This window comes from Nicotiana tabacum, chromosome 12 (genome assembly GCF_000715075.1).
Source record: "Nicotiana tabacum cultivar K326 chromosome 12, ASM71507v2, whole genome shotgun sequence".
Classification (NCBI taxonomy): domain Eukaryota; kingdom Viridiplantae; phylum Streptophyta; class Magnoliopsida; order Solanales; family Solanaceae; genus Nicotiana; species Nicotiana tabacum.
This window is the reverse complement of record NC_134091.1, coordinates 78843862-78869254: the sequence shown is the minus strand read 5'-3', so window position 1 is coordinate 78869254 and position 25393 is coordinate 78843862. Positions and strand designations below refer to the sequence as shown.

Below are 25393 nucleotides of genomic sequence, written 5' to 3'. Positions count from 1 at the left end.
ACCAAATACTGTAACGTTGAGGAAATGGTAAGAACCGTCATGTGTGCAAAAAAGGGAAAGGGAATATGGAAGATTTTCCATGTGATTTCTGATTAGGGGTTGGGGTTTCAATGAAGGCGGCTAGGGTTTCTTTCAGAGATGAGTGGAATGTTCGAGAGGAAATGGAGGAGGCTGAAGTGGAGAATGGGTCTCTAGGGTTAGTGGGGAGGGATATAAAGAAAGGGGTCGGCTTAATTTGAGTCGTTGATCATTTAAGATCAACGACTGAGATCGAAAGAAGAGCGGGGCGGGTTAAAGTCGGGTTGTGATCGGGTTTTAAAGAGGGTTATTTGGTCTTGGGCTGCTGAAGGGTGAACTGGGAATGTGCCAAATATTTTGGGCTTGTTTTTGGTCCGAAAATTAGCTTGGAATTGGGCTATGAAATTAAATATGAGAAACAATTGTTAAAAATAATTTATAGAAACAATTAATAAATAATAAAAATACTACTTATGTAGTAAAACGATTGGAAATAATAGCTTAGCATTATAAAAATATTATTTTATTATACAATGTAAATAATGAGTTATGTATAGAATATAGGCTATTATTGCAAAATTATATAAATAGCTCAAAAATATAAATGTAATTATAAAAATAAAATTAAAAATATTATAAAGCATATATGTGGGTTTAAATAGTAAATTTGGATGATTAAGTCATCACAAAATAATTTAAAGGAGTAATTAATAAATATTTGAACAATTTAAATACAAAAAAATCAATTTTAATGCCTTAAAAATTATGAAAAATTATAGAAAATACTTATATGACTCTTGTAAATTGGTGATGATGCAAGAATGATATTTTCAAAGTATATATAATATTTAAAAAATATGAGAGAAAAATTGGGTATCAACAGGTAGAATGTTGTACTCAACTCAACTTGTGTACCTAACTCTCGCAACACTGCTCTAAAAAACTGCGATGTAAACTGTGTGCCCCGATCTGAAATGATGGATATTGGTACACCGTGAAGGCGAACAATCTCGCGGATGTAGATCTCAGCCAATCGCTCCGAAGAATAGGTAGTCCCAACTAGAATGAAATGCGCGGACTTGGTCAACCGATCCACAGTCACCCAAATAGCATCAAACTTTCTCGAAGTCCGTGGGAGCCCAACTACAAAGTCCATGGTGATACGCTCCCAACCTCTGAAGCAATCCGCCCGGTCTCTAATGCTCGTACTTAACCTGCTAACAATTTAGGCACCGAGCTACAACCCCCACTATATCCTTTTTCATCCTCCTCCACCAATAGTGCTGCCTCAAGTCCTGATACATCTTTGCGACTGGGATGAATGGAATATCGAAAACTATGGGCCTCCTCAAGAATCAACTCACGTAGACCATCTACATTGGGCACACAAATCCGACCCTGCATCTGCAACACCCTATCATTCCCAATAGTAACCTCATTGGCATCATTGTGCTGAACCGTGTCCTTAAGGACAAGAAAATGGGGGTCATCATACTGACGCTCTCTGATGCGATCATATAAGGAAGACCGAGAAACCACACAAACTATAACCTGACTGGGCTCCGAAACATCTAACCTCATGAACTGATTAGCCAAGGCCTGAACATATAATGCAAGCGGTCTCTCACCTACCGGAATAAATTCAAGGTTACCCATACTCACCGCCTTTCTACTCAAGGCATTGACGACCACATTGGCCTAAACGGGATGATACAGAATGGTAATATCATAGTCCTTTAGCAGCTCCAACCATCTTTGCTGCCTCAAATTTAGATCCCTTTGTTTGAACAAGTGTTGGAGACTCTGATGCTCGGTAAATACCTCACAAGACACACCGTAGAGATAATGCCTCAAAATCTTCAATGCATGAACGATGCCTGCCAACTCCAAATCATGAACATGGTAGTTTTTCTCATGGAGCTTCCACTGGCCCGAAGCATAAGAAATCACTCTACCCTCTTGCATCAAGACACACCCAATACCAATCTGAGAAGCATCACAATACATAGTATAAGAACCCGATGCTGAAGGCAAAACTAGAACTAGAGTTCTGGTCAAGGCAGTCTTGAGCTTCTGAAAGCTCTCCTCACACTCATCCGACCACCTGAATGGCGCACCATTCTGGGTCAACCTAGTCAAAGGGACTGCAATGGACGAGAAACCCTCCACGAAGCGGCAATAATATCTGGCCAAGCAAAGAAAACTTTGAATTTCAGTAGCTAAAGACGGTCTGGGCCAACTCTGAACTGCCTCTATCTTCTTTGGATCCACCTTAATCCCCTCACTGGACACCACATGCCCCAAGAACGCCATCGAACTGAGCCAAAACTCATACTTGGAGAACTTGGCATAAAGCTTCTCCTCCCTCAACCACTGTAGTATAATCTCAAATGTTGTGCATGCTCCTCTTAGCTACGTGAGTACACCAGGATATCATCAATAAATACTATGACAAACGAATCAAGATACGGCTGGAATACACTATTCATAAGATGCATGAATGTTGCTGGGCCGTTGGTCAGCCCAAAAGATATCACAAGGAACTCATAGTGACCATAGCTGGTCCTGAATGTCGACTTCAGAATATCCGAGTGAATCTTCTACTGGTGATACCCAAAGCTTAAATCAATCTTATAGAACACTTTCACTCCCTGAAGCTGGACAAATAGACCATCAATGCGCGGCAAAGGATACTTGTTCTTAATTGTAACTTTGTTCAACTGCCTATAGTCGATGCACATCCGTATAGTACCATCCTCCTTCTTCACAAACAGAACCGGTGCACCCCAAGGTGACACACTAGGCCTAACAAACCCCTTATCAAGAAGCTCCTAAAGCTGCTCTTTCAAATCATTCAACTCTGCTGGTGTCATACAATACGGAGGAATAGAAATGGGCTGAGTGCCCTGCACCAAGTCAATACCAAAATCAATATCTCTGTCGGGTAGCATGCCCGATAGGTCTGCAGGAAACACAATCAGAAAGTCTCGTACTACCGGAACAGAATCAATAGTAGGAGTATCAGCACCAACGTCCCTCACAAAGTCCAAATATGTCAGACACCCCTTCCCAACCATCCGTTGGGCCTTCAGATAAGAAATCACCCTGCTAGAAACATAATCTAGAGAACCTCTCCACTCTATCCTTGGCAATCCCGACATCACCAACGTCACGGTCTTAGCGTGACAATCCAGAATAGCATGACATGGGGACAACCAATCCATACCCAAAATCACGTTGAAATCATCCATACTAAGCAATAAGAGATCAACTCTAGTCTCCAATCCCCCAATAGTCACCACACACGACCGATACACACGGTCCACAATAATAGTATCACCCACCGGCGTAGATACACGAACAAGTAAAACTAAGGACTCACGGGGCATATCCAAATAACGAGCAAAATATGATGATAGATACGAATAAGTGGAACCAGGGTCAAATAATATAGAAGCATCTCTGTGGCATACTGAGACAATACCTGTGATCACTATGTCTGAAGCAACGGCCTTTGGCCTGGCAGGAATAGCATAGAATCGAGTCTGACCGCCACCTGATCGGCCTTCCCCTCTAGGGTAACCTCTAGCTGCCTGAGCCCCACCCCGAGCTAGCTGAGCGGGGTGAAGTAAATGGTGCGGAAGTCACCGCCTGATTTCTCTGCTGAACTGGACCTCCCAAAAGGCGGGGACAATGCCTCTTCACATGACCAAACTCTCCACAATCAAAGCAACCCCGCTCTAACAATGACGACAAGTACTAAAGAGGACCCCGAGAACCAGAATAACTACTAGAGGGGCTTGGAACAGATGAATCCTAAACTGATAGAGCACGAGATGAACTCTGAGCTGGGAGGGCACTGAGAGATGACTAACTCGGACAAGCACTGTATGAACCATGGCTAACTGATGCACCACGATGAACCGGATGAGCCATCTGAGCGGGCCTATAAGGACGACCCCTGCTGTGGTGGGATTGCCCCCATAAGAAACACCGCTAACCAGCTCTAGTCGCTGAGCAATATCAACCACCTTGTCAAACCTAGCACCTGATACATTCTCTCGAGTCATAACAAAGTGCAGTCCACATTTGAGGCCATTAATGAACCTCCTAATCCTCTCCTTCTCTGTGGGAACCAACCAGATCGCGTGACGAACCAACTCTGAAAATCTCATCTCATACTGGGTCACAGACATACCCTCCTAGCGTAGCTGCTCAAGCTGTCTATGCAACTCCTCCCTGTGGGTCGGTGGCACAAACTTCTCCAAAAAAAAACAGAGAACTCGTGCCATGAAAGTGGTGCAGCATCAGCTGGCCTACTCCGCTAATAGGCCTCCCAGCATAAACACTCGTGATGCACACATGAGCCGAACTGTATACCTAGATGTTCAGGCTTGGATCTTACCACTGAGATAGAATCCTCTGTGCACCTCTTAGATATAGATAAACAATAACTTTTGTCGTGGTAGAAACTTAAGTAAATGCATTTGCTTGATACAAGTCAAGAGAAAGAAAAGGAAAATGAATATTAAACCAATAATAATTCACAAAGTTCATTGATCTCATAATAGCATTCTCATTACCATGTTACAATTGTCAATGGTTCAAACATGAAAAAAGAAAAGGGAAAATATCTTGGTAAAAAATTAGAGCCTCTAGAAAATTGGATAATAATTGGTTTTCCCCGATCATCTTTCAATTAGTGGTAGCTCTTAGTTGAAACCCTGGCTTGGGCACCTCCTTGAACATATACAAAAATGAGTTCTGAACCAGGTGATAGTATTTTAATCCACTGAGGAAGCTCGTAGGTGTTCTTCTCTAGGCATGGACTGAGCCCCCACAATGATCCTGAAAGGTTTTCAACCGTTAACTTGAGATTTGTGATTGGCTTTTGAGATATGTTCTTCACCACCACCTTGTGCTTGTAGTAAGTTGTTGGTCCTATTGTCCATGTTGAAATTATTGAGTGCAAAAACTTGATCGGGTCACCTGCAAGAAATGTTACTTTTTTATTTTCTAAATAATGTATATAAACATTCATTGCAATGTGAATTTCTAGTACAAGAAGAAACATGAAAGTGCAATGTCAAATTATTGTTGGAACAAACCTGGAGCTTTATTGTAGGGGTTTGATGATTCTGGAGCTTTATGGTAGGGAGCTGCTGTTTGTGGGTGATAGAAAACTGCGGAATACGAAGGCCAAATTGTTTTAAGTTTTCAATAGTTGTGTGAAACTTCATTTCAGTTTTTCAAATGCTGTAAAGAATAATTACAAACCTGGAGGCTTCTGGTAAGGTGTTGGTAATCTATGATGATAAGAACCTGAAATTTAAAGCCGAAACTACTAATTAGATGGCAAGACATTATTGAAAATCTTAAATAGAGCTTGCAATTTTATAAAGGTTTACCTGCAGAGAGGGACTGCAATTTGCAGAAGAGTCCTACAAGAGGAGCTGAACCGGATAATGTTGGCTCGGTTTGTTCGTAGTTGGACCTGTCATCACTGAAGTCGTCGATTTTGCTTGGACCTCCCACAAGGCCACCATATATAATGTTGGGATTTGCCTGAGGGCGGCGATACCAAGTCTCAAATCCTTCTATACAACTAACAGCAGAATGAAGGACTGAGACAGGGGCAATGGAGGCGCCTCTGTGGTGAACATGGATTGGGTAGTTTTGTCCATAACCAACCAAGTAGCTAATAGCCTTGGGATTTTTACCAAGAATGTAATCAGCCTGCAACATGCCGGATAACAAAATAGGTTAAATTAGTGAGAACCATCAAATCAAAAATCTCTTGTCATCACAACTATCACTATCACATTATCAACACCCTTGAAATAGTTCCTTTTTCTTTTTTAAAAATAGTAGAGGGCCAGCTGATGAAATGTACATACCTGTGATTTAGCAAAGGAAAGGACATCTGATGGCCGAACTTGACCTTCCGGACATGTTAATACAGCCTTTCTCTCAGAAAGATAATCGGAGTACACGGCAAGTAGGAAAGCGGCTGATGAAGCGTATTGCAGATTATTCCATTCGCGAATATAAATCAGGCCTCCTGGAAAACATTATCGGGACAAACAAATGTTTACTAACTAATCAGCATTTAGACATAATTTTAAAGTACAGTTTTGGGGAAATTCTATCAAGGTGTACTGACCAGGAGTCAGGACTACATTATACCCATCATTTTTCTGCAAACAAGCACAGGTAAAGTAATCTGCTTTAGCCTTGTACTGTTTTAGTGTTGGAGTGTATGATCCACCATCTCCATCTAGGAGAATCTACAAAGTAATCAAACCAACATCTCATCAGACATTCCACATGCAAAATTGCAAGACCTAATACTCGAATAACTAAATTCTCTGTTACAACAAATTCTAAAAGTATATTTATTTTTGTTCTTGAAATTAGGACATCTCTAACTATTTTAATTACCTTGGTAAGAAGGATTTGAACACCAGCATATTTATTGTCCCAAGAAAATTCCCTGACTGCCCATCCAGTTCCACCCAAAGATACCGCATTGTCCACCACATATTTTAAATAGTACACATCCTTAGTTGCTCGATAGAGCCAGGCAGCAGCCCAAAGAAGCTCATCCTACACCATGAAGAAAGTTGATTTAAGCAAACTAAGCCAAAACTAGTGGCAGGGAATTGTCTCCGAGTAACATGTAACAAAAATGATCACTAACCGAATAACCAGATGATGTGTAGAATGCTTGAGCATTTGGGATGGAATCATCATACAAACCTCTGAAGGTATCCGCAAATGAGAATAGCTGCAACATTTTCAGAATTTCCAGTTAAATTTAGCCTTGCTAAAACAAGAATGCAAGAGATCCTCTCTTTATACACACACAAGGGCAAAGCTATTAGCCGGCAAAGGTTGGTCAAATATTACTTTTTACAAATATATTATTTAATCTTGAAGACCTTTGGCAAAATTTCTGACATTTACCGCTAACACACATAGGATGTTACCTGTTTCGCGTGCACTAAAAGGAGGGCAGAGTAGGAAGAGTCATAAGGCTTGAATGCAAGAGCGGCAACAGCCAAAGCAGCAGCAGTTTCAGCAGCAAGGTCAGAACCAGGGTGGTTGGGATCAAGTTTATAAGCAGTTCTTGGGGTTGTCATGTCTTCTGCTCTCTCCCAACAATAATGATCAGATTCTCCATCTCCCACCTGAAATTTTGGCCAAGGAAACTAATACTTTAACATCTCATTATTCGAGGATTTTACAGTTTACCTATTACCCTCTTAATGAAAGTGGACTACAAAATTTTTAAACATTCATCTCTTCTTTAAATACAAAAGAAAGTCAATTAATAATAAGCTATAAGGCATCTTGAGACATTCAGATCATTTAGAGAAGTTTCAAATAATATGGATTTGAAAAAAAAAAAATTCTAAAGACGTTTTGTGATACATAGTTGTGGTTTAACAAATTCGTCCTTATTTCTCTTCCTGAAGTTAATCTTTACCTGCCAAGAATATGAAAACTTGCAATGTCAAATAAGATACGCCTCGGTCAAATGAACATGATGTTATGTGTAGGTGATGTACAATTGAATGCCAAAAATTAAAATTCCCTTGATTAGGTGACAGGCGTAACCATTTTTTTTTAATAATTTCATAAGTGATATCGGAGTCAACTTGTACACACCTCAATAGAAAGAGATCAATAGCATTTTTTTTTATATCTTTGTTAGGATTTGAATCTTAATCTCCCATGATTTTTCATCCACTTCATCAATTAACCGTTTGGCCATGGTAGCATGTTATTGCTAATTAGCTATAGAAAGTCCAGTTCTTCATGATGCAGGTGACCAAACTATTGCAACTAACTCTATCTACCAACATAGAGAACAAGCAATTGAATGTAGTTGACGTAGAGAAGAAGAGTTCATGCAATTACCTGAGCCCAGAGAACATTTGGCTGAGTATGTGCTTTGATGAAATAATCAGTACCCCACTTAATGGCAGCCAAGGTATTGCCCATCTGATTAAGTTTTACAATTTCCTTGCTGTAGTCAACAGCACTCCATGCTAGCATTGTCAAACTGAATGCCATTGGCAATCCAAACTTTACATGATCTCCTGCATCATAGTACCCTCCTACCAAGTTCACCTGCATGCATTCCCATTTCAACCATCAGCGGTATACAGTGTACTACAAACTTTTTGTAAGCGATGTTATTTGAAAAAGTAAAAAAATGAATATAATAACAAGTGGTGTTATTTGCTATATTTATACGCAATATTTTAGTTGTGTCATGTGACATCGCTTGTGTCAAGGTATATCCGCCCCTTGACACCCATAAATATTACTACAATATTGACAAATTTCGCCCATCATATACTCAATTTCTTCCAAATCTTTATCTAATTTCTAGCTATGCATGCTTCCCTCTAAAATATAGAAAGAAATCCATAACCTATATTCATCATTTAAAAATACTTCAGGTTCACTATTAATAAACATTAGAGCGACTGTAAGCTTTGGCAAAGTCAACTTTGTTGACACCCCTTTACCGAAAAATTATATTATCTAGCTAGATGAAAGAATTATGTGTATGTACTACATGTTGAATCTTATTTATTTCTTCATGTGTTTACTTTTTTATATTTTGACTCTCCTTAATAAAATATTTGGCTCCACCACTAGCTCTAAGTACTTGTTCTTTCCTACGAAAAACACCATAAAAGCAAAGAGAGAAAGATGGACTTGCCCCTTGGAGAAAACCATCCTTGAGTCCAGAATCGCCGCGCCATTTGACACGTTGATGTGGAGGCAATTTTCCAGACCTCTGTGCCTCAAAGAAGAGCAAAGTCTTGTCCATGGCATCTCCATAATCAAAATTAGCCCCTGCCTGCAAAGCCAGTAGGCCAACTAACAACAAACCAATAACTTGTAACTTTGATGATATTCCCATTCTTCTTCTTCTTTTTCTTATTTCTTCTTTCTCTAAGAAAGGAATTAGAACAAAGAAGATAATATAGAAAGAAGGATGTGCATGGATATATATATATATAGAAATGGGGTTTCGTTTCTATAATTACTAATGTGCATTAAGGTGGTAGCCTACACGTTCGTAGACTAATATCGAGGTTTAAGCTCCCCACGTCTTCTTGCCTTATACCCTCATTACATGATTGACGCCTTGTGAGGATTTGTACGCGCGTCTCACCTCTATCAAAGATAATGTGGAATCTTTTTAAACGATTATTTGTATTTGACTTTATTTTTGTGCTTTACTTACCTTATAAAGCTGACATTTTGAGGATTGTTAGGTGGGAGCGGCTCCGCTCCATTAGTGCTTGCTCCAGTAGTTATCAATGCATGTTTAGATTAATTACACGTGTCCATGTGAATCTTCAAAGGATGAGATTGTTTTTGTTAAGTCACTATTATTATACTTATATTTCCGTTGATAATAAGAATTGAAAAAAAAAAACCTAAAATCTATGAAAGATGATACCCACTAGCTACATTATATCTGTTAAATTGCTTATTTATTTCATAATCGGGTGAATATATTTTATTTATTCAGAAAATAGAGTAATTATTACATAGTTTTTGAGCTTGGTTTTATTTGTCAATGTTATCTTTATATATGTTTAATTGCTTATTATATTGATACTGTAAAGTACTAGTATTAATCGACTTTTTGGGTTATAACTTACTACCAACGGAAATATAAGCATAATAATAGAGAATTGACAAAAACAACCTCATCCTTTGAAGATTCATATGGACACGTGTAATTAATCTAAACATACATTGATAACCACTGGAGCAAGCACTGATGGAGCGGAGCTCGCGGACTCTTTCATCAAGGCCCATGCCGGTTCCACTATCGACATATTCACCATTGCGCAAGGAGAGTCTGAATTGCTGCGAGAGTTCGTGACCAGGTTTCAGAAGGAAAGGATGCTACTACCGGCCGTGCTAGATGAATGGGCAGATGAGGCATTTACTAAGGGGTTGAAGCCGAGGAGCTCCGATGCTTTCCGGAAACTGAAAGAAAGCTTGCTCGAGTTCTAGCCAACTACATAGGCAGATGTCCACAACCGCTACGAATCAAAGATAAGAATAGAAGATGACCAGCTCGATTTCCTAGCATCAACCAAGGGTCGGGATCGAGAAAAGAACAAGGATAAGTCGAAGGACGATTTTGACACAGATCTCTGATCTTCTAAGGGCTGGTTTTTACTCTACAAAAGGGGCGAAGGACGCGACAGAGGTTTTCGGTTGGCGGACAGGTTCGCTACCGATAGGAGAACTGACCGTGGCCGGAATAATAGATCATTGCAGGACAAAGAGATATCAGGCTCCCGGGATTCCACATATCCCAGATTGCCCGAGTATAATTTCAATGTCAGCATGGTGGAGCTGGTATCGACGATGAGGAATATTAAGGAAGCACGAATCCCGAGGCCGATGAGATCCGATCCCAGTAAGAGGGATCCTAATCTATGGTGCGAGTATAATGGGACTAACGGCCATCGGACTGGGGACTGCCGGCACCTGCGCGAGGAGGTGGAGACATTGCTGAAAAATGGCCATCTTAGAGAGTTCTTAAGGGACCGGGCTAAAAATAACTACGGCCGCAACTGGGATATTACAGAGCCCTTGAAGATAGGAGAAGATCCTCCTCGACTAACGATTAACATGATTTTCGGTGGGGGGAACGAGATTAATGGTGTAACCTTTTCAACAGCAAAAAAGACAAAGGTATTAGTGACTCATAGCAAGAGACTCCGGGAAGTCGCCGAGGGTGATATCACTTTCATAGAGGAGGACATTAATGGACTCCTACTACCGCACAATGATGCCCTGGTAATTTCTCTTAATGTTTTAGATTTTAAAATTAAACGTGTTTTGGTGGACCCAGCAAGTTCAGCCAATATCATTCAATGGAGAGTGCTGGAATAAGCCAAGCTAACCGGAAGCATTATTCCGGGCACAAAGCTCCTCGTTGGGTTCAACTTAATAAGTGTGACAACCTAAGGGGAGATCCTGCTGCTCACAAACGCCGAAGGGGTTATGAAGACTACCTTGTTTGAAGTAGTAGATGACGACATAGGCTACAAAATTATTCTTGGCAGACTGTGGCTACATAAGATGAAGGTTGTGCCATCAACATACCATCAACTTCTGAAATTCCCAACTCCAGAGGGAATTAAACAAATAAGAGGGGATCAACCGGCGGCAAGGGAGATGAATGCGATCTCCGTTTCCAGCAGTAAAGGGAAAGAACATGCGACATAGAAATTATAGGAACCGACGGCTCCTCCCCTTTGTCGATTTCGTTTGATTCAGGAGCAGGCATCGGTTCCTATAATTGCTATGTCACATGTTCCTTCCCTTTAAGGATGAGAAACACTCCCTGAGACCCTCTAGGGCCTAGCTAGCAATATGATCCTCAATATTAAGGATCGGAACGACCCCACACTTAAGCTCAAGCATGCTCCTCAACTTCAACTTCGGGTACTCAAACTTCCCCTAATCTGCAAAACAAAATAAAAACAAAACGTGACACTATAAAAATAAAATAAAAAAATACAGGCTGAGTTTTCTCCCAACAAGTGCCTGATTTTACGTCGCGGCACGGCGTAGAGCCACGCTTACTCATCAGCGAGTATTACTTTGGACTTCTGACGATCAATGACACCTCCCCAATAGTGTTGGACTCTTTTCCCGTTCACCAAAAAAAATTCCTTATTTTACAGTGTACAACTCGATTGCACCATATGGGGTGACTCTCACCACCTCAAATGGACCTGACCACCTTGATTTTAACTTCCTAGGAAATAGCTTGAGTCTGGAATTGAACAATAGTACCTTTTTGCCTGGTTCAAAGTGACGGGGCTTGATATGCCTGTTATGCCATCTTTTAGTTTTCTCCTTGCAAAGCTTAGCATTTTCATAGGAGTGCAGCATGAATTCATCTAACTCATTCAACTGCAAGAGCCTCTTCTCGCCCGCCACCTCCAAGTCCATATTCAACTTCTTGACCGCCCAACACGACTTATGTTTAAGTTCAACCGTCAAGTGACATGTCTTCCCATACACAAGCTTTTACAGAGACGCTCCAATTGGTGTTTTGTATGCAGTTCTATATGCCCACAAGGCATCATCTAGCTTTGCAGCCCTATCTTTCCTGTTCATACTCACTGTCTTCTCTAGTATCTGCTTTATTTCTCTGTTGGACACTTCATCTTGTCCACTTGTTTGTGGATGATATGTCGTGGCAACTCTATGGTGGACCCCATATTTGGCTAGAAGGTTATTCAACAACCGATTGCAGAAATGTGTCCCTTCATCACTAATCAAGGCACATGGGGTCCCAAACCTCGAGAATGTATTCTTCTTCACAAAAGCGGCTACCACCTTGGCATCAGTGGTTGGCAATGCAACAACCTCCACCTATTTTGATACATAGTCCATCGCTAGCAAAATATACTTATTTTCTATAGACAATGGGAATGGTCCCATGAAGTCTATGCCCCACACATCAAAAATCTCTACCTTATTGTTCAAAGGCATCTCATGCCTCCTCGTGATTGTTCCTGTTCTCTGACACTAGTCATACTTCTTAACAAATGCATGGGCATCCTTGAACAATGTTGGCCAATAGAACCTCGACTCCAAGACCTTTGCAGCAATCCTATCGCATCCATGATGTCCCCCATAAGGCAAGGCATGCCAATATATAACACTAGTTCCACCTCTTTTTCCGGAATGCACCTCCTCATCAACTGATCAGCACACTGTATGTACAAGAATGGCTCATCCCAGTAGTAAAAGTTTACATCATGCAAAAACCTCTTACTAGCCTCAGATTGTATTTCAATAAGAAGAACCCCACTCACAATATAATTCACATAGTATGCGTACCATGGGGCAGGGTCATGGGTGATGGCAAAAAGTTGTTCATTTGGAAATGTCTCCTTAATTTGTCCACCTTCCTCCACGTGCTCATGATTTTCCAGCCGCGACAGGTGGTCAACCACTTAGTTTTCTGTGCCCTTCCGATCTCGTATTTCTACATCAAATTCCTGCAACAACAAAATCCAGCGCATCAATCTAGCCTTGGATTCTTTTTTCAAAAATAGATACCTGATGACTGCATGATCGGTGTGGACTATGACTTTTGTTCCCACCAAGTAAGCCTGAAATTTCTCAAAGGCCCATACAACTGCCAACAACTCCTTCTCAGTAGTGATGTAATTGAGTTACACATCATTAAGAGTCTTACTTGCATAGTATATGGAGAAAAACATCTTGTCCTTCCTCTGGCCTAGCACTGCTGCAATAGCATGGTCACTTGCATCACACATGACCAATCTAGTGCCACAATGATGGGGGCAGCGACCAACTTCTCCTTGAGCTCCTCGAATACCTTCAGGCAGGCTTCATCAAAATTGAAAGTCACATCCTTTTCGAGCAACCTGCATAATGGAGTAGCAATTTTAGGAAAAACATTAATAAAGCGTCTATTAAAACATGTGTGTTCTAAGAAACTCCGGACACCCTTCACATAGATGGGTGGAGGTAATTTTGCAACTGCCACCACCTTCGCCTTATCAACTTCAATTCCGCTCTTCGATATTCTATGACCCAAAATGATGCCCTCTTGAACCATAAGGCATTTTTCCCAATTTAGCACCAAATTTGTTTCTTCACAATGTGCCAACACCTTGCCCAGATTCTTCAAACAATCATCATAAGAAGACCCGAAGATTGAAAAATCATCTATGAAGATTTCTACAAATGTTTCCACCATATCAGTGAAAATGGCCATCATGCACATCTCGAAAGTGGCCAATGCATTACAAAGACAAATGCCATTTTCTTGAAAGCAAAGGTTGTCACGCCCCAAACTTGAAGAGGTGTGGCCGGCACCCGATGCCATACTCGGCCCGAGCGTATCACTCTGTAACTATGAACTCTGGAGGGGTAACCCTCAACTTAGGCCGATGAGGCCATATTCTAAATCATCTCAAAATAACGTCTCTCTCATCTGAGGGGTAAACATACTCAAAATCTCAAATACATAACTATGCAGGCCGACGAGGCCGCTATGAACGTTTACAACCAGCAATACCAAACTGAACATGCACACAGGGCTAGCAAGGCCACAATACTAACATACAAAATATACAGGACTCGTCTACAAGCCTCTAGAGATAACAAAATTGTATTGTGGTCGGGATAGGGCCTTGACCTACCCATCAAACCTGTATATATAAAATAGACTCCGAGGTCTAGACCTGGTAACTCCGAGGAAGTGGAGCTTACCAACCGAGCTGATGTTTGACTCTGTCTACTGGGAAGGTCTATCCAGTTGTCTATCAAGACCTACACGCATGAAATGCTGCGTCCCCAGCTGTTGATACCCAATTTTGCCCTCATATTTTTATATATACTTTCAAAATATCATTCTTGCATCATCACCAATTTCCAAGAGTCATATAAGTACTTTCTGTAATTTTTTCATAATTTTTGAGGCTTTAAAATTAATTTTCTTGAATTTAAATTATTCAAATATTTATTCGTTACTCCTTCAAATTATTTTGTGATGACTTAATCATCCAAATCTATTGTTTATACTCGCATACATATTTTATAATATTTTTACTTTATTTCATATAATTACATTTGTATTTTTGAGCTATTTACATAATTTTACAATAATAGCCTATATTCTATACATAATTTCATTGTTTAACCAAAATAATATTTTTAAATTTTTATAATGTTAAGCTATTATTTTTAATTATTTTACTTCATAAGTCATATTTTTATTTTTTATGAATTACCTTTTATAAATTATTTTAAATAATTTTCGTGTATTTAATTCTTAGCCTAATATAGGGCTAATTTTCGGACCAAAATCAGGCCCAAACAACTAGCCCACTCCATTTTCACTCTTCAGCGGCCCCAACCAAACGACTCCATTAACCCAACCCGGATGCAACCCGTTCATTTGACCCGCCCTGCTTCTCCTCTAATCTTGGCCGTTGATCTCAAATGAACAACGACCCATAACCCCATTCCCCCGTTTTAATTACACTCACCCAAACCCTAACGCCCATTCCTGAGACAGCTGTCCCCAAATCCCCTCATTCTCTCCCCTTTCTCTGAGAAACCCTATCCACCCTCATTCAAACCCCAGCCCTAATCCGATATCACATGAAAAATCTTCCATATCCCATTTTCTTTTTTGCTCACACGATGGTTCTTACTATTTTCTCAACGTTACAGTATTTTGTACTCGATTATTCATGGAAGATGAGTCATTAGGTGTTCGTTCAATTTTGATTTTGTACTATCTTTATGTTTCTAACTCGATACACTCACTACCAGGCCATATGGGTCCGATTTAGTTAGATCTTTTACTATTTTTATTCTCCGTCTTAAACTAGTGTTCGCCTGATTTCTCTTAAATTGATTATGAATCAATTTCGCTTGCTTTTTTTTCCCTTTTTTATATTTAATTGATTGTTTTCCTTGTTTATGTGTTTGATTTTGCTACTATATAAACCCCCTTACATGTTCCCCTTTGAGGTAAAATTGTTTTTCATTACTTAACTACTGTTACCACTACTCTGATTCTTCTATACTTTCTGCACTCTTGGCTCTTGGTCGGCTGAAAGCCAAGGCCACCGGATTTTGATTAACTGGCCTTCTTAGTGCGAGCACTGCCTGGGGTTTATCTGATACCCTTGGGAACACTGACATACTGAGTCTTGGGTTCTACGGTTCTTGCTACTGTTAACGATTGAAGTATTGTTGGACTTATTCTTCTTGTTTACCCGTTTGTTAATTTGCAACTGGTATGTGTCTTTGGCTCTGTCAATTTCATTCCCTCTCGTTGTGTTCGTGTTTTATACATCTATATCACTTAAACTTTGTGAATCTATATGCTACTGTGTTACCCTTGTCATTTTATGACTCAAAACTTTTCTAGCATCTGAACTTGTCCAACTTCTAACTCTGATATATGCCTAGTGTATGTGTTCAGCATGAATGATTATCACTACCTTAAGCATGCCCAGCCTAGTATGTTTTGTGTATTTGAATGTTTATACCTGCCATTGAATGTTTATACTTGCCACTCACCTTGAGTTTATCTCCCTGCCTTGTTCTGTATCTTTATGATAAATCAACTCATTTGTGAATGATCCAATAGTAATTAGAACACAAAGATAAACTCACAAATATGTGTACTTAATACCCTACTAGAGTTAGTTCTTAGCCAAACGTATTGCCCTGCTAATTGTGAATTTTAAGGTGTGTTCCCTGCCTGACTTAATCCCATGCTGTCTAGTACTACCTATGGTTTACAAGGTGAAAGTGCAACATCCAGCTTTTCTCTTATGTGTAATCTGATAGTCTAGTTTTTTATGTATCCTTGCCTACTAAGTTCTGGTGTTGCTTAAGCCTCTTGTGCTATGACTGGTACTTAACATATTCAAATTAACGTTTGTTTGTAGACCCTGTCCACCAATTTGTTTGGTTATGCTATTTTCATTAGTTTCTGATGTTATACATCCTTATGTGAGGGCTATACTCTGTTGGCTTTCTGTCCATGATTCTATTAGACTCTCATGTTAAAATCTCATGACTAAGTTCTTTATGCTAATTCTGGACCATGTTTGCTTTGAAACTCTACTTGAAGTAGTATGCTATCTCGTGTTGTCAATCCTGTCACCTTAGCTTTGTTCTCAAAGAATGCAAGCATGAACCTGCCTTATGTATGCCTTATGAACTTATCAATACGCTTTAGTGAAAACTGCTGTTAGATACAGCTTTGAGAATTCAATGTGTAGACTTCAAAAGGCTGTTTAATTAATCTAATGTGTAGTTTGTTACTTGTATGGTTAAGCTTGGCATCCGGATGGATAAGTAAGTCATCCATTTGGGCCTGGTTTTGATCCATGTGTGTCGTTGGATTTATACCTTGTAACTGGCACACTTTGATGCCTTGGGTGAGCCTGGGATTTGAGTCTGCTGTTTGTGCAATGCATGGGGCTGCTAAAGACCCAGAAGTGTCACTGGGTTATTTTCTTTGGGCCTGTAACTGCTTATTGGGTCTGTATTTGTTTCAGCTTATAATTTGGTCATATTTGAAGCATGTATTCTTCCACTTGGTCCTGTAATAACTTGTAATAAATAACAACTGGAGATTAGTGAAAGCTGGGGGATGGGATGCTCTATCTTCGCATGAATGGGTAGAAAGCATGTCTATAGGGCTTTAATTGTTTATTTGCTTTCCATATCCCACCTTTGGGAATTATCTGCACAACGTGTCGATTAACTTGTCTATTTACTTAGAAAGCATGACCTAGGGTTAATATAAATCTTTAACTTGCTTTAGTAAGTATGCCTATAAGGTCTGAAATTGGACTTGTTGCGCTTAGATATCATGCCTATAGGAGCTCAATGCAATGACTGGAAATGCATGCTTTATTGTACTTCTTTCAATCATGTGACTCATCTAGATACCATATCTATAGGATCTCGAATTGATTAATTAAAAACTGATGTTGTTGTTGTTCTCTTCTTATTACATAGTTCGTCTAAAAAGCATGCCTATAGGGACAAAAATGAGTAATTCTACGTTTCTAATGCCTCACTACCCAAACATAAAATGTGTAGAGATCATGTCTATAGGGTGCTGTCACTCGCCTAAAAATTATGCCTATATGATATTTAATTGAATTATATGTTAAAATCAACCGCTTTGTCAAGATGATCTGCCTCGAAATACTTCTTATAGGACTCGTCAACTTTCGAATTGTTCAATCGCATAGAAATCATGCCTATAGGTCTTGAACGATTTAATATACCTTGACTCCAAGCCTGCCTATATATTGTTGCCTGCCTAATAATCTGAACGCCGTTAGCATAAGTTCATAACTGCCTGTGTGTATTTGTGTCTATATGAGGAGGCAAACTTGAGCCCTTATGTGTTAATTATGTGTAGTCTTATATGTTTTGAATGTGCATTAGTTTTATCACTTTTGAGCTTCTTAAATAGAGTCTAGAATCACCTAATAGTAGGTCCAAAGCCTCCTGGACCATAGGCATGAGACGGGTAGTGCACGCATAGGACACAGCTTAGAAATGAATTAGAGCGCCTTTAAGTAAACAACTTTAACATAATAATCGGGTAGCAGGAGATGATAGTCTGTGCCCGCTGAATAATATGAGCAACCCCTACCTTAAGGGAGTTACGAAGTATTATTTATGTTGCACGGGGTGATTCTTTAGGCTAAAAAACCTAGGACCCCCCTCCTCGGTCCCCCTTTATATGTTTGCTATTCACACTTAGTCATCAACTATAGAATAGTTGTACCTTGTAACCTCTAAAGACTTGTATTGATATAGTCTAATTATTGCCCTATTTTCTTTGCATGTGTTCATAATAGAACCTTTGAATTCCATGTCTTCCTTCACTTATATGATCGCTTAGGACAATTGTAATTCGATAATCCGCATAGTGTAAACTTCAGCCGGGACCCATAGTTATGAACCTCGAAGAGTGCCTAACACCTTGTCTTTGAGGTAACTTGAGCCCTTACCCGATATTTAGTGGCACAGATTAGTCAAATCAGAATTATTTGCAAATAGGTTCCCTAATGCACCTTTAAAATCGTTAGGGGGCGACTCTTCTTTTTTAATACCCATTTAAGAGAGTTGTCACACGTTAAAGCCTGCTTTCATGAGAAAACGGGGCGCGACACCAGCAAAAGGGACGTCAGTACGAAATAATGTACCGAGTATGTAAGGCAACAGAATAATTGAAAGCTAAAATTGAACTGATAATATAATAATTGAAAGTAACTAGAAGTTAGAGATGATCTGAAGATATACTTACCTGCTGATACTGATTCAACTCTCTCAATATAGTAAGTAAAATAGATGTACGGCCCTATAAGGCTCGATATGTATAACTGCTCTGCCGTAGTAGGCTCGCTCATAGGCGCTCCGCCATACTAGGCTCTGTATCTTGGCCATTCTGGGCTCGCTCATAGGCGCTCGGCCATAGTAGGCTCGGTATGTAACTTACCATCTGATCAGAGGTTGCCCAATAGGGGCCTGCTAACCGATTATAGCTCGATGGTGGTGAAAATACTGTAATACTATATATATATATATATATATACCCTTTGCTTTATTAACTGGAAGAAGTCAATACTTAACATAATATAAAGTCCCGATAAGGGAGAATATGATAACTTGTGAGATTAGGATAATGTACATAAATTCAGGAATATGAACTTCTCTTTATGTCTTGTTATCAAACACATGTGGTTACGGGATCATGCCAAAATAAAGGAAAGGTTTAGCCTTAACATACCTTAACCCTGTTGAGTCCTTAATACCTTCCAAGCAATTCTTCAAACAACTCAACAGAATCTACCATAGCATAAGGAGATTCAAAATCAGTGCTAAGTAAAGGCTAAGTCCGCAACTTAAACTAGTAGCTCGTTTATGTAAATTTGGGCAGCATCTCCCCTGTAACAAGGTCCTACTCTAATACCATAGACCAACAACAACAACCAGAGTTATACAATAAGAACAACATGTAACACCCCGGAAAAATTTGAAGTACTTAGGTATAAAGCCCGGTAAAATTTGCAAAGAAAATAATATTTCATGTTGCCGGACTAGGCTTACGTGTTGAGGATTATAGAAATTAAAGCTCGCCGCGGATCGGACTTTTTGGGTTGAACAATGTACCGGAAAGTAAAGAAAAATTTTTGGCGGAAAAGCGCGTTTATGCGGTCCATTATGCGACCGCATAATCACTCTATGGGGCGCATAATAGCCGCAGAAGTGAGCAGGAGAGGGCCAAATCTGGCAGCAGCTATGCGGTCGACTATGAGACCGCATAACTGTTATGCGATGCATTATGCGACCGCATAACAGTTATGCGGACCGCATAACAGTTATGCGGACCGTATAGTGATCGCATACACAGACAGATTTTTGATCATTTTGTCAGCAATTATGCGACCGATATACGGTCCGCATAACCACTATGTGGTCGCATATGCGACTGCAAAACCGTTCCGGAACTCCATTTTTGGGTTTTTAAAACCCGACCCTACTTCGTTAAAAATACTCTTTGGGTCTTTTTTGAACTATAATCTGACATTTTAGAGTGAGAGAGAGAGCCCTAGAGTGAGAAGGTGTTCTTCAATAATTGTTCTTCAATTCTTGCTCAAGTTTTGGAAGATTAAGAAGGGAAGCTCACTAGGTCTTCATTCTAGAGGTAAGATTCTACACCCTAAACCCTAATTTCGAAATTTTCTGAAAATGGGTAATTAGCAAGATAAGTTTTGGGCGTGAGAGTTATTTATCTTACATGCATGTGTTATCAAAGGGTGTAGGAAGATTGTTGAGCTAGGAATGGTAAAGATTGGATTGTGGGATGATGGAATCCTCCATAAAAGGGCTTTGAAACATTAATGCACACCTAGTATTTGATAAAATGCTCAAACGAGCTAGAACCATAATCATCTTCCTAATTTTGGTTCAATTTGTTATATTTCTAAAATTGATTGAAGTTGCTAAGAATTCCGGAACGTTTTAGAGTTTAAGGAAGCTCAATTGAGGTATGTTGGCTAAACTCTTCTTTAAGAATTGGAATTCCCATTATCCTTGTAAGTTCCAAGATGTTGATTACAAACCGAGTATTCCGATAAGTTTTGTGATAAAGATATATGTTCAATTTGTGTTTCAAATGCTCTTATCATATTGCATTATAAATTGAGTATGTATTTCAAACTATGGATTGTGTATCCACATGTTATAATTTCAAGTCGTGATTTATGTGAAAGTTATTATGCCAAGTTGTGTAGAGATTTGGATTTTGATACACCTCCACCCGCATATATTGGGGTGAGACGGCATGACCGCTTTGTGTAGGGATTATGGTATTGTGGGACTGCACCTCCACCCGCATATATTGGGGTGAGGCGGTACGACCACTTTGTGTATAGTTTTGGTATTGTTGTGGCACCACCACCCACATATATTGGTATTGGTATCGTTGATGCATTTCCACCCGCATACATTGGGGTGAGGCGGCATAGTCGCTTTGTGTTGGTATTGGTATCGTTGATGCATTTCCACCCGCATACATTGGGGTAAGGCGGCATAGCCGCTTTGTGTTGGTATTGGTATCGTTGATGCATTTCTACCCGCATACATTAGGGTGAGGCGGCATAGCCGCTTTGTGTTGGTATTGGTATCGTTGATGCATTTCCACCTGCAAACATTGGGGTGAGGCGACATAGCCACTTGTGTAGGTTCTTGGTACTGTGGTTATACATCCACCCACACACATTGGGGTGAGGCGGCAGGGCTGCTTGAATAGAGTTGTGGTATTGTACATACACCTCCACCTGCATATATCGGGTGAGGCGGCGGGGCCGCTTTGTGTGAAGATGGTTACAGAGGATCTCATCTTAAATCCTATAAATGTTATTGATAGCTCTTAATAAGCTTGCTCTGGTTTAAATGGTTATCTATATTATACTATTGCCGCACCGGTTTATCATATTCATCTTGTATTTCTGAATTCTTAAATTGGTATTTAGTTTTCATACTAGTACTATTCGACGGTACTAACGTCCCTTTTGTCGGGGGCGCTGCATCTTTAAATGGATGCGAGTGGTTTCACAGCAGGAGATATTGATCAGTGATAGCAGTACACCTTCTTCCCAACTGACTTGGTGAGTCCCACTTCATCCCGGGGTCATGTATCTTTTGTTCTTTGTGTATTAAGTTTGAGGTATAGCCAGGGCCTTGTTGCCGGCATTATCATTGTACTCATCTTTATCTATAGAGGCTCCGTAGACATAGTGTGGGTTGTATAATGGTGCTGGGGAAGTCAAACTCGTGTGTTGTGCTTGAATTACTATTTCCACTTCAGATTATGAAAAATGTGTTTGGAATTGAGACTTCAAAATAAAGTAACTGATGGTAAGAAATTGGTATTGTAGACATGATCACTTTATTTGTTGATTAACGAAAACATATATATTCTCACTATTCATGAATGAGTTTGGGTAGAAGAAAATCTAATAAGCTTGCTCGGCCGGGTTCACATGGTTGAGTGCCGGTTGCACTCCTCGGTTTTGGGGCGTGACACAACATCAACAATAGGGTACAAAAAATTTCATTAACAAGTCATAAACATATCACGACGAGCGGCAAGGTCGGATTGAATCCCTTTAGCACCCTTCAACCCCATTATCATTCATTCTTGAACTTAGAAATATATCTAGTATAATAACCAATACCTTTTAAAGGATTTCCAACATTGTACTCAATTTCAAAGTTATCTAAAATAGCCCAACACAAGATAATATCACTGTCGACAACTTCCAAGTGCTTTATAGCAATTTTCTTTTCTAGTTACCAATTTCCTCAACAAGATTGATATGTAAACTAACATAATCATACTAAAAATATCATAGCCAACTTATGTTCCATAATTCCCATCCACTTAAAGTTCATAAGAGCAATTTTCAAATTATTCCATCAAGAACAACAACATCTCAAGCTAATCCAAGTATTATCTTGTAGTTTATGCTCCTAACAACTTAACCAACATACAAGAAAGCTTAAGCACAATTAGTAGGATGTTATGCTCACCTTAGCCAGTAGAAACAACTTGAAATTTCAGCAAAACATAGCCCACCATTATCCTCAATGACAACACAACCTCAAAGAGGTGTTGTTCTTCACTAGAACTAACTTTTGATATTGAAATATGGTGTAATCACTTTGGAATCACTTCAAACCCTTATGATATCTGTGTATAAGGGTTAGGAGGAGTGTAGGGACGAGATTGGGTCGAAAATGAGAAATAAAGGTCGTCCAAATCATTTTTAAAGTGAAGTAAGTCGACCACCGCGTAAGTGGGTCCCATTTGGAGCTGCTTGCACAGTCTTGCAAAAACATGAATATCTCTCTACTCTAATACTGTATTGATGAACAGTTTAATAATTTAGAAACTAGACTCATAGATATTCAATTTGATAGGTAGATCATCCTGTAACACCAAATACATTGGGAGAAATGATCAGCTACATTTGACCTAAATTTCAGCATATTTATGAATGTAACTTGTGATGACCTTTGCCAACTTTTCTTCCACAACTTGCTTGACTTCAAACATAATACCCGGCTATCATATGACTAAAATAACTCATAAAATAACCTCCTTGTCATGTAAAACACCCTAGTATCACCCCAAAAGTACATGTTATAACATCCCCAACTTGTCAACTTTCGACGAAACTTATCTTCTTCAATTTGTTTAGCTTCTAGGTCTTCCAACCCTCTTGGTACTTGTTATCCATGATCTTAAATATTTGTAACCTCCATGGTAACATTATTAACTTACTTTATGTACTTTCAAAGATGATCTCATTTTTGAGCTTACATTAATTGACTTACGATATACTCTCACGTATGGAAACATGGGGTGTAATAAAAGTACCATAAGGGCACGTGAAAGTCATTTTCTCCTGATCCTCTGAGCATATGACAGTCTGGTTGTACCCCGAATAACCATCAAGGAAGCAATAATACTCATGCCTAGCCAACCTGTCCAAGATTTGGTCAATGAATGGAAGTGGAAAATGGTCCTTGCGGGTTGCTTTGTTGAGCCTTCTATAGTCAATGCAGACTCTCCACCCCATCATGGTGCGAATAGAAATTAGCTCATTTTGCTTGTTTTCCACCACAATCATCCCGCCCTTTTTAGGCACACATTGCACTGGGCTTAGCCAATTGCTGTTAGAAATAGGGAAGATAATACCTGCATCAAGCCACTTAATTACTTCCTTCGTCACAACCTCCTTCATAATAGGATTAAACCTCCTTTGTTTCTCAACACTGGGGCAGTGTCTATCTTCCAGAAAAATTTTATGCATACAGAATGATGGACTGAATTCCTTGATATCATTAATTATCCAACCAATAGCTTTTTTGTGCTCAGGAAACACTCTTAGCAGCTTTTCTTCTTGCACATTGGTTAAGCTGGTTGAAATAATCACTGGCAAAGTTTCAGAACTCCCCAAGTAGGCATAGCGCAGGTGCGCTGGAAGAGGCTTGAGATCTAGCTTTGGAGCATCTTTAACAGATGGTTTAGGAGGGGTCAGAGTAACATGTATGTCCAACTCCTCAAATCTCCCAAGCCCATGGACATACTTGCAAGCCATGTTAAGGACTTGCTCAAATTCTTCCACCATCTCATCTTCACTTTCTTCTTCATCCCCCATCAAAACTCGTTCAAGGGGGTCTGTGGGGCTCATATACGGCACCAATAAAGTCACATAACTTTTCACCACAAAAATCATGGATAACGCGTCATAGTGGGCTGGCAATTTAATTTCTTTATAAACATTGGATACCTCCACTCAATCACCCACTCTCATTGTGATCTAGCCTCCACACACATCAATAATAGCTCGACTTGTGTCTAAGAATGGACGCCCCAAAATAAATGGGACTTCCTGATCAGGCTCATAGTCCAAGATAATGAAGTCAGCAGGGAATATGAAAGAACCCACTTGGACTAACAAATCTTCAATTACCCCTTCTGAATTAGCAAGGGAGCGATCAACCAACTGTAAAATCATCATAGTTGGGCGCGGCTCACCCAACCCTAACTGCTTAAAAATAGATAGCGACATCAAATTGATGCTCTCTCCAAGATCACACAAAGCTCGCCCAACTGCGTGCTTACCAATCGAGATCTGAATAGTGAAACTGCCTGGATCCTTAAATTTTTGAGGTAGCTTGCTTTGAATTCTTGAGCTATATTCTTCAGTGAGTGCTAGTCTCGAACTCGGCCAACCTCCTTTTACTTGCCACTATGTCTTTGATATATTTTGCGTATTTGGGCACTTCTTACAAGATGTCTACCAGCGGAATATTAATTTGCACCTGCTTTAAAATATCAAGAAATTTCTTATAAGCAGCATTATCCTTCACTTTCTGCAATCTTTGAGGGAACGGAGGTGGTGGCCTCAGAACTATTCGTTGAGGTTTCTTTGTCCCCATCTCTTCCACTGGCTTCTCTGACACCTTTGCATTTACTTATTCCACTTCTATGGTGGCCTATTTTTTATTAAAAATTACTTGTTTTCTTTGTTTCGATGGGACTTCTTCTAACTGTCTCCCATTCCTCAATGACACAGCATTAATAGACGCCTTGGGATTAGCCTCAGTGTTGCTTGGAAGAGCCCTAGCTGGTCGAGAATTTTGGGCACTAGCCTGATTATGATTATCAGTCATAATTTTCTTGAGCATCTCCTAAATATAACCCATT

The 25393-nt window shown here is 39.7% G+C and overlaps 2 protein-coding genes across 2 annotated transcripts; one reads left to right on the top strand and one right to left on the bottom strand.

Moving 5' to 3' along the window:
- Nucleotides 1-4546: 4546 nt before the first annotated feature.
- LOC107785642 (endoglucanase 5-like) lies at nucleotides 4547-9118 on the bottom strand. The gene is made up of 11 exons (XM_016606989.2): nucleotides 8756-9118; nucleotides 7942-8154; nucleotides 7008-7208; nucleotides 6719-6805; nucleotides 6460-6624; nucleotides 6182-6305; nucleotides 5916-6079; nucleotides 5427-5754; nucleotides 5296-5340; nucleotides 5127-5201; nucleotides 4547-5007 (listed from the first exon to the last, which is right to left on the bottom strand). The coding sequence occupies exons 1-11, from the start codon at nucleotides 8957-8959 to the stop codon at nucleotides 4718-4720; spliced, it is 1896 nt and encodes a 631-aa protein (XP_016462475.1). The 5' UTR covers nucleotides 8960-9118; the 3' UTR covers nucleotides 4547-4717.
- A 1292-nt stretch (nucleotides 9119-10410) lies between these two features.
- LOC107785639 (uncharacterized) lies at nucleotides 10411-10972 on the top strand. The gene is made up of 2 exons (XM_075227388.1): nucleotides 10411-10866; nucleotides 10922-10972. The coding sequence occupies exons 1-2, from the start codon at nucleotides 10411-10413 to the stop codon at nucleotides 10970-10972; spliced, it is 507 nt and encodes a 168-aa protein (XP_075083489.1).
- Nucleotides 10973-25393: the final 14421 nt, after the last annotated feature.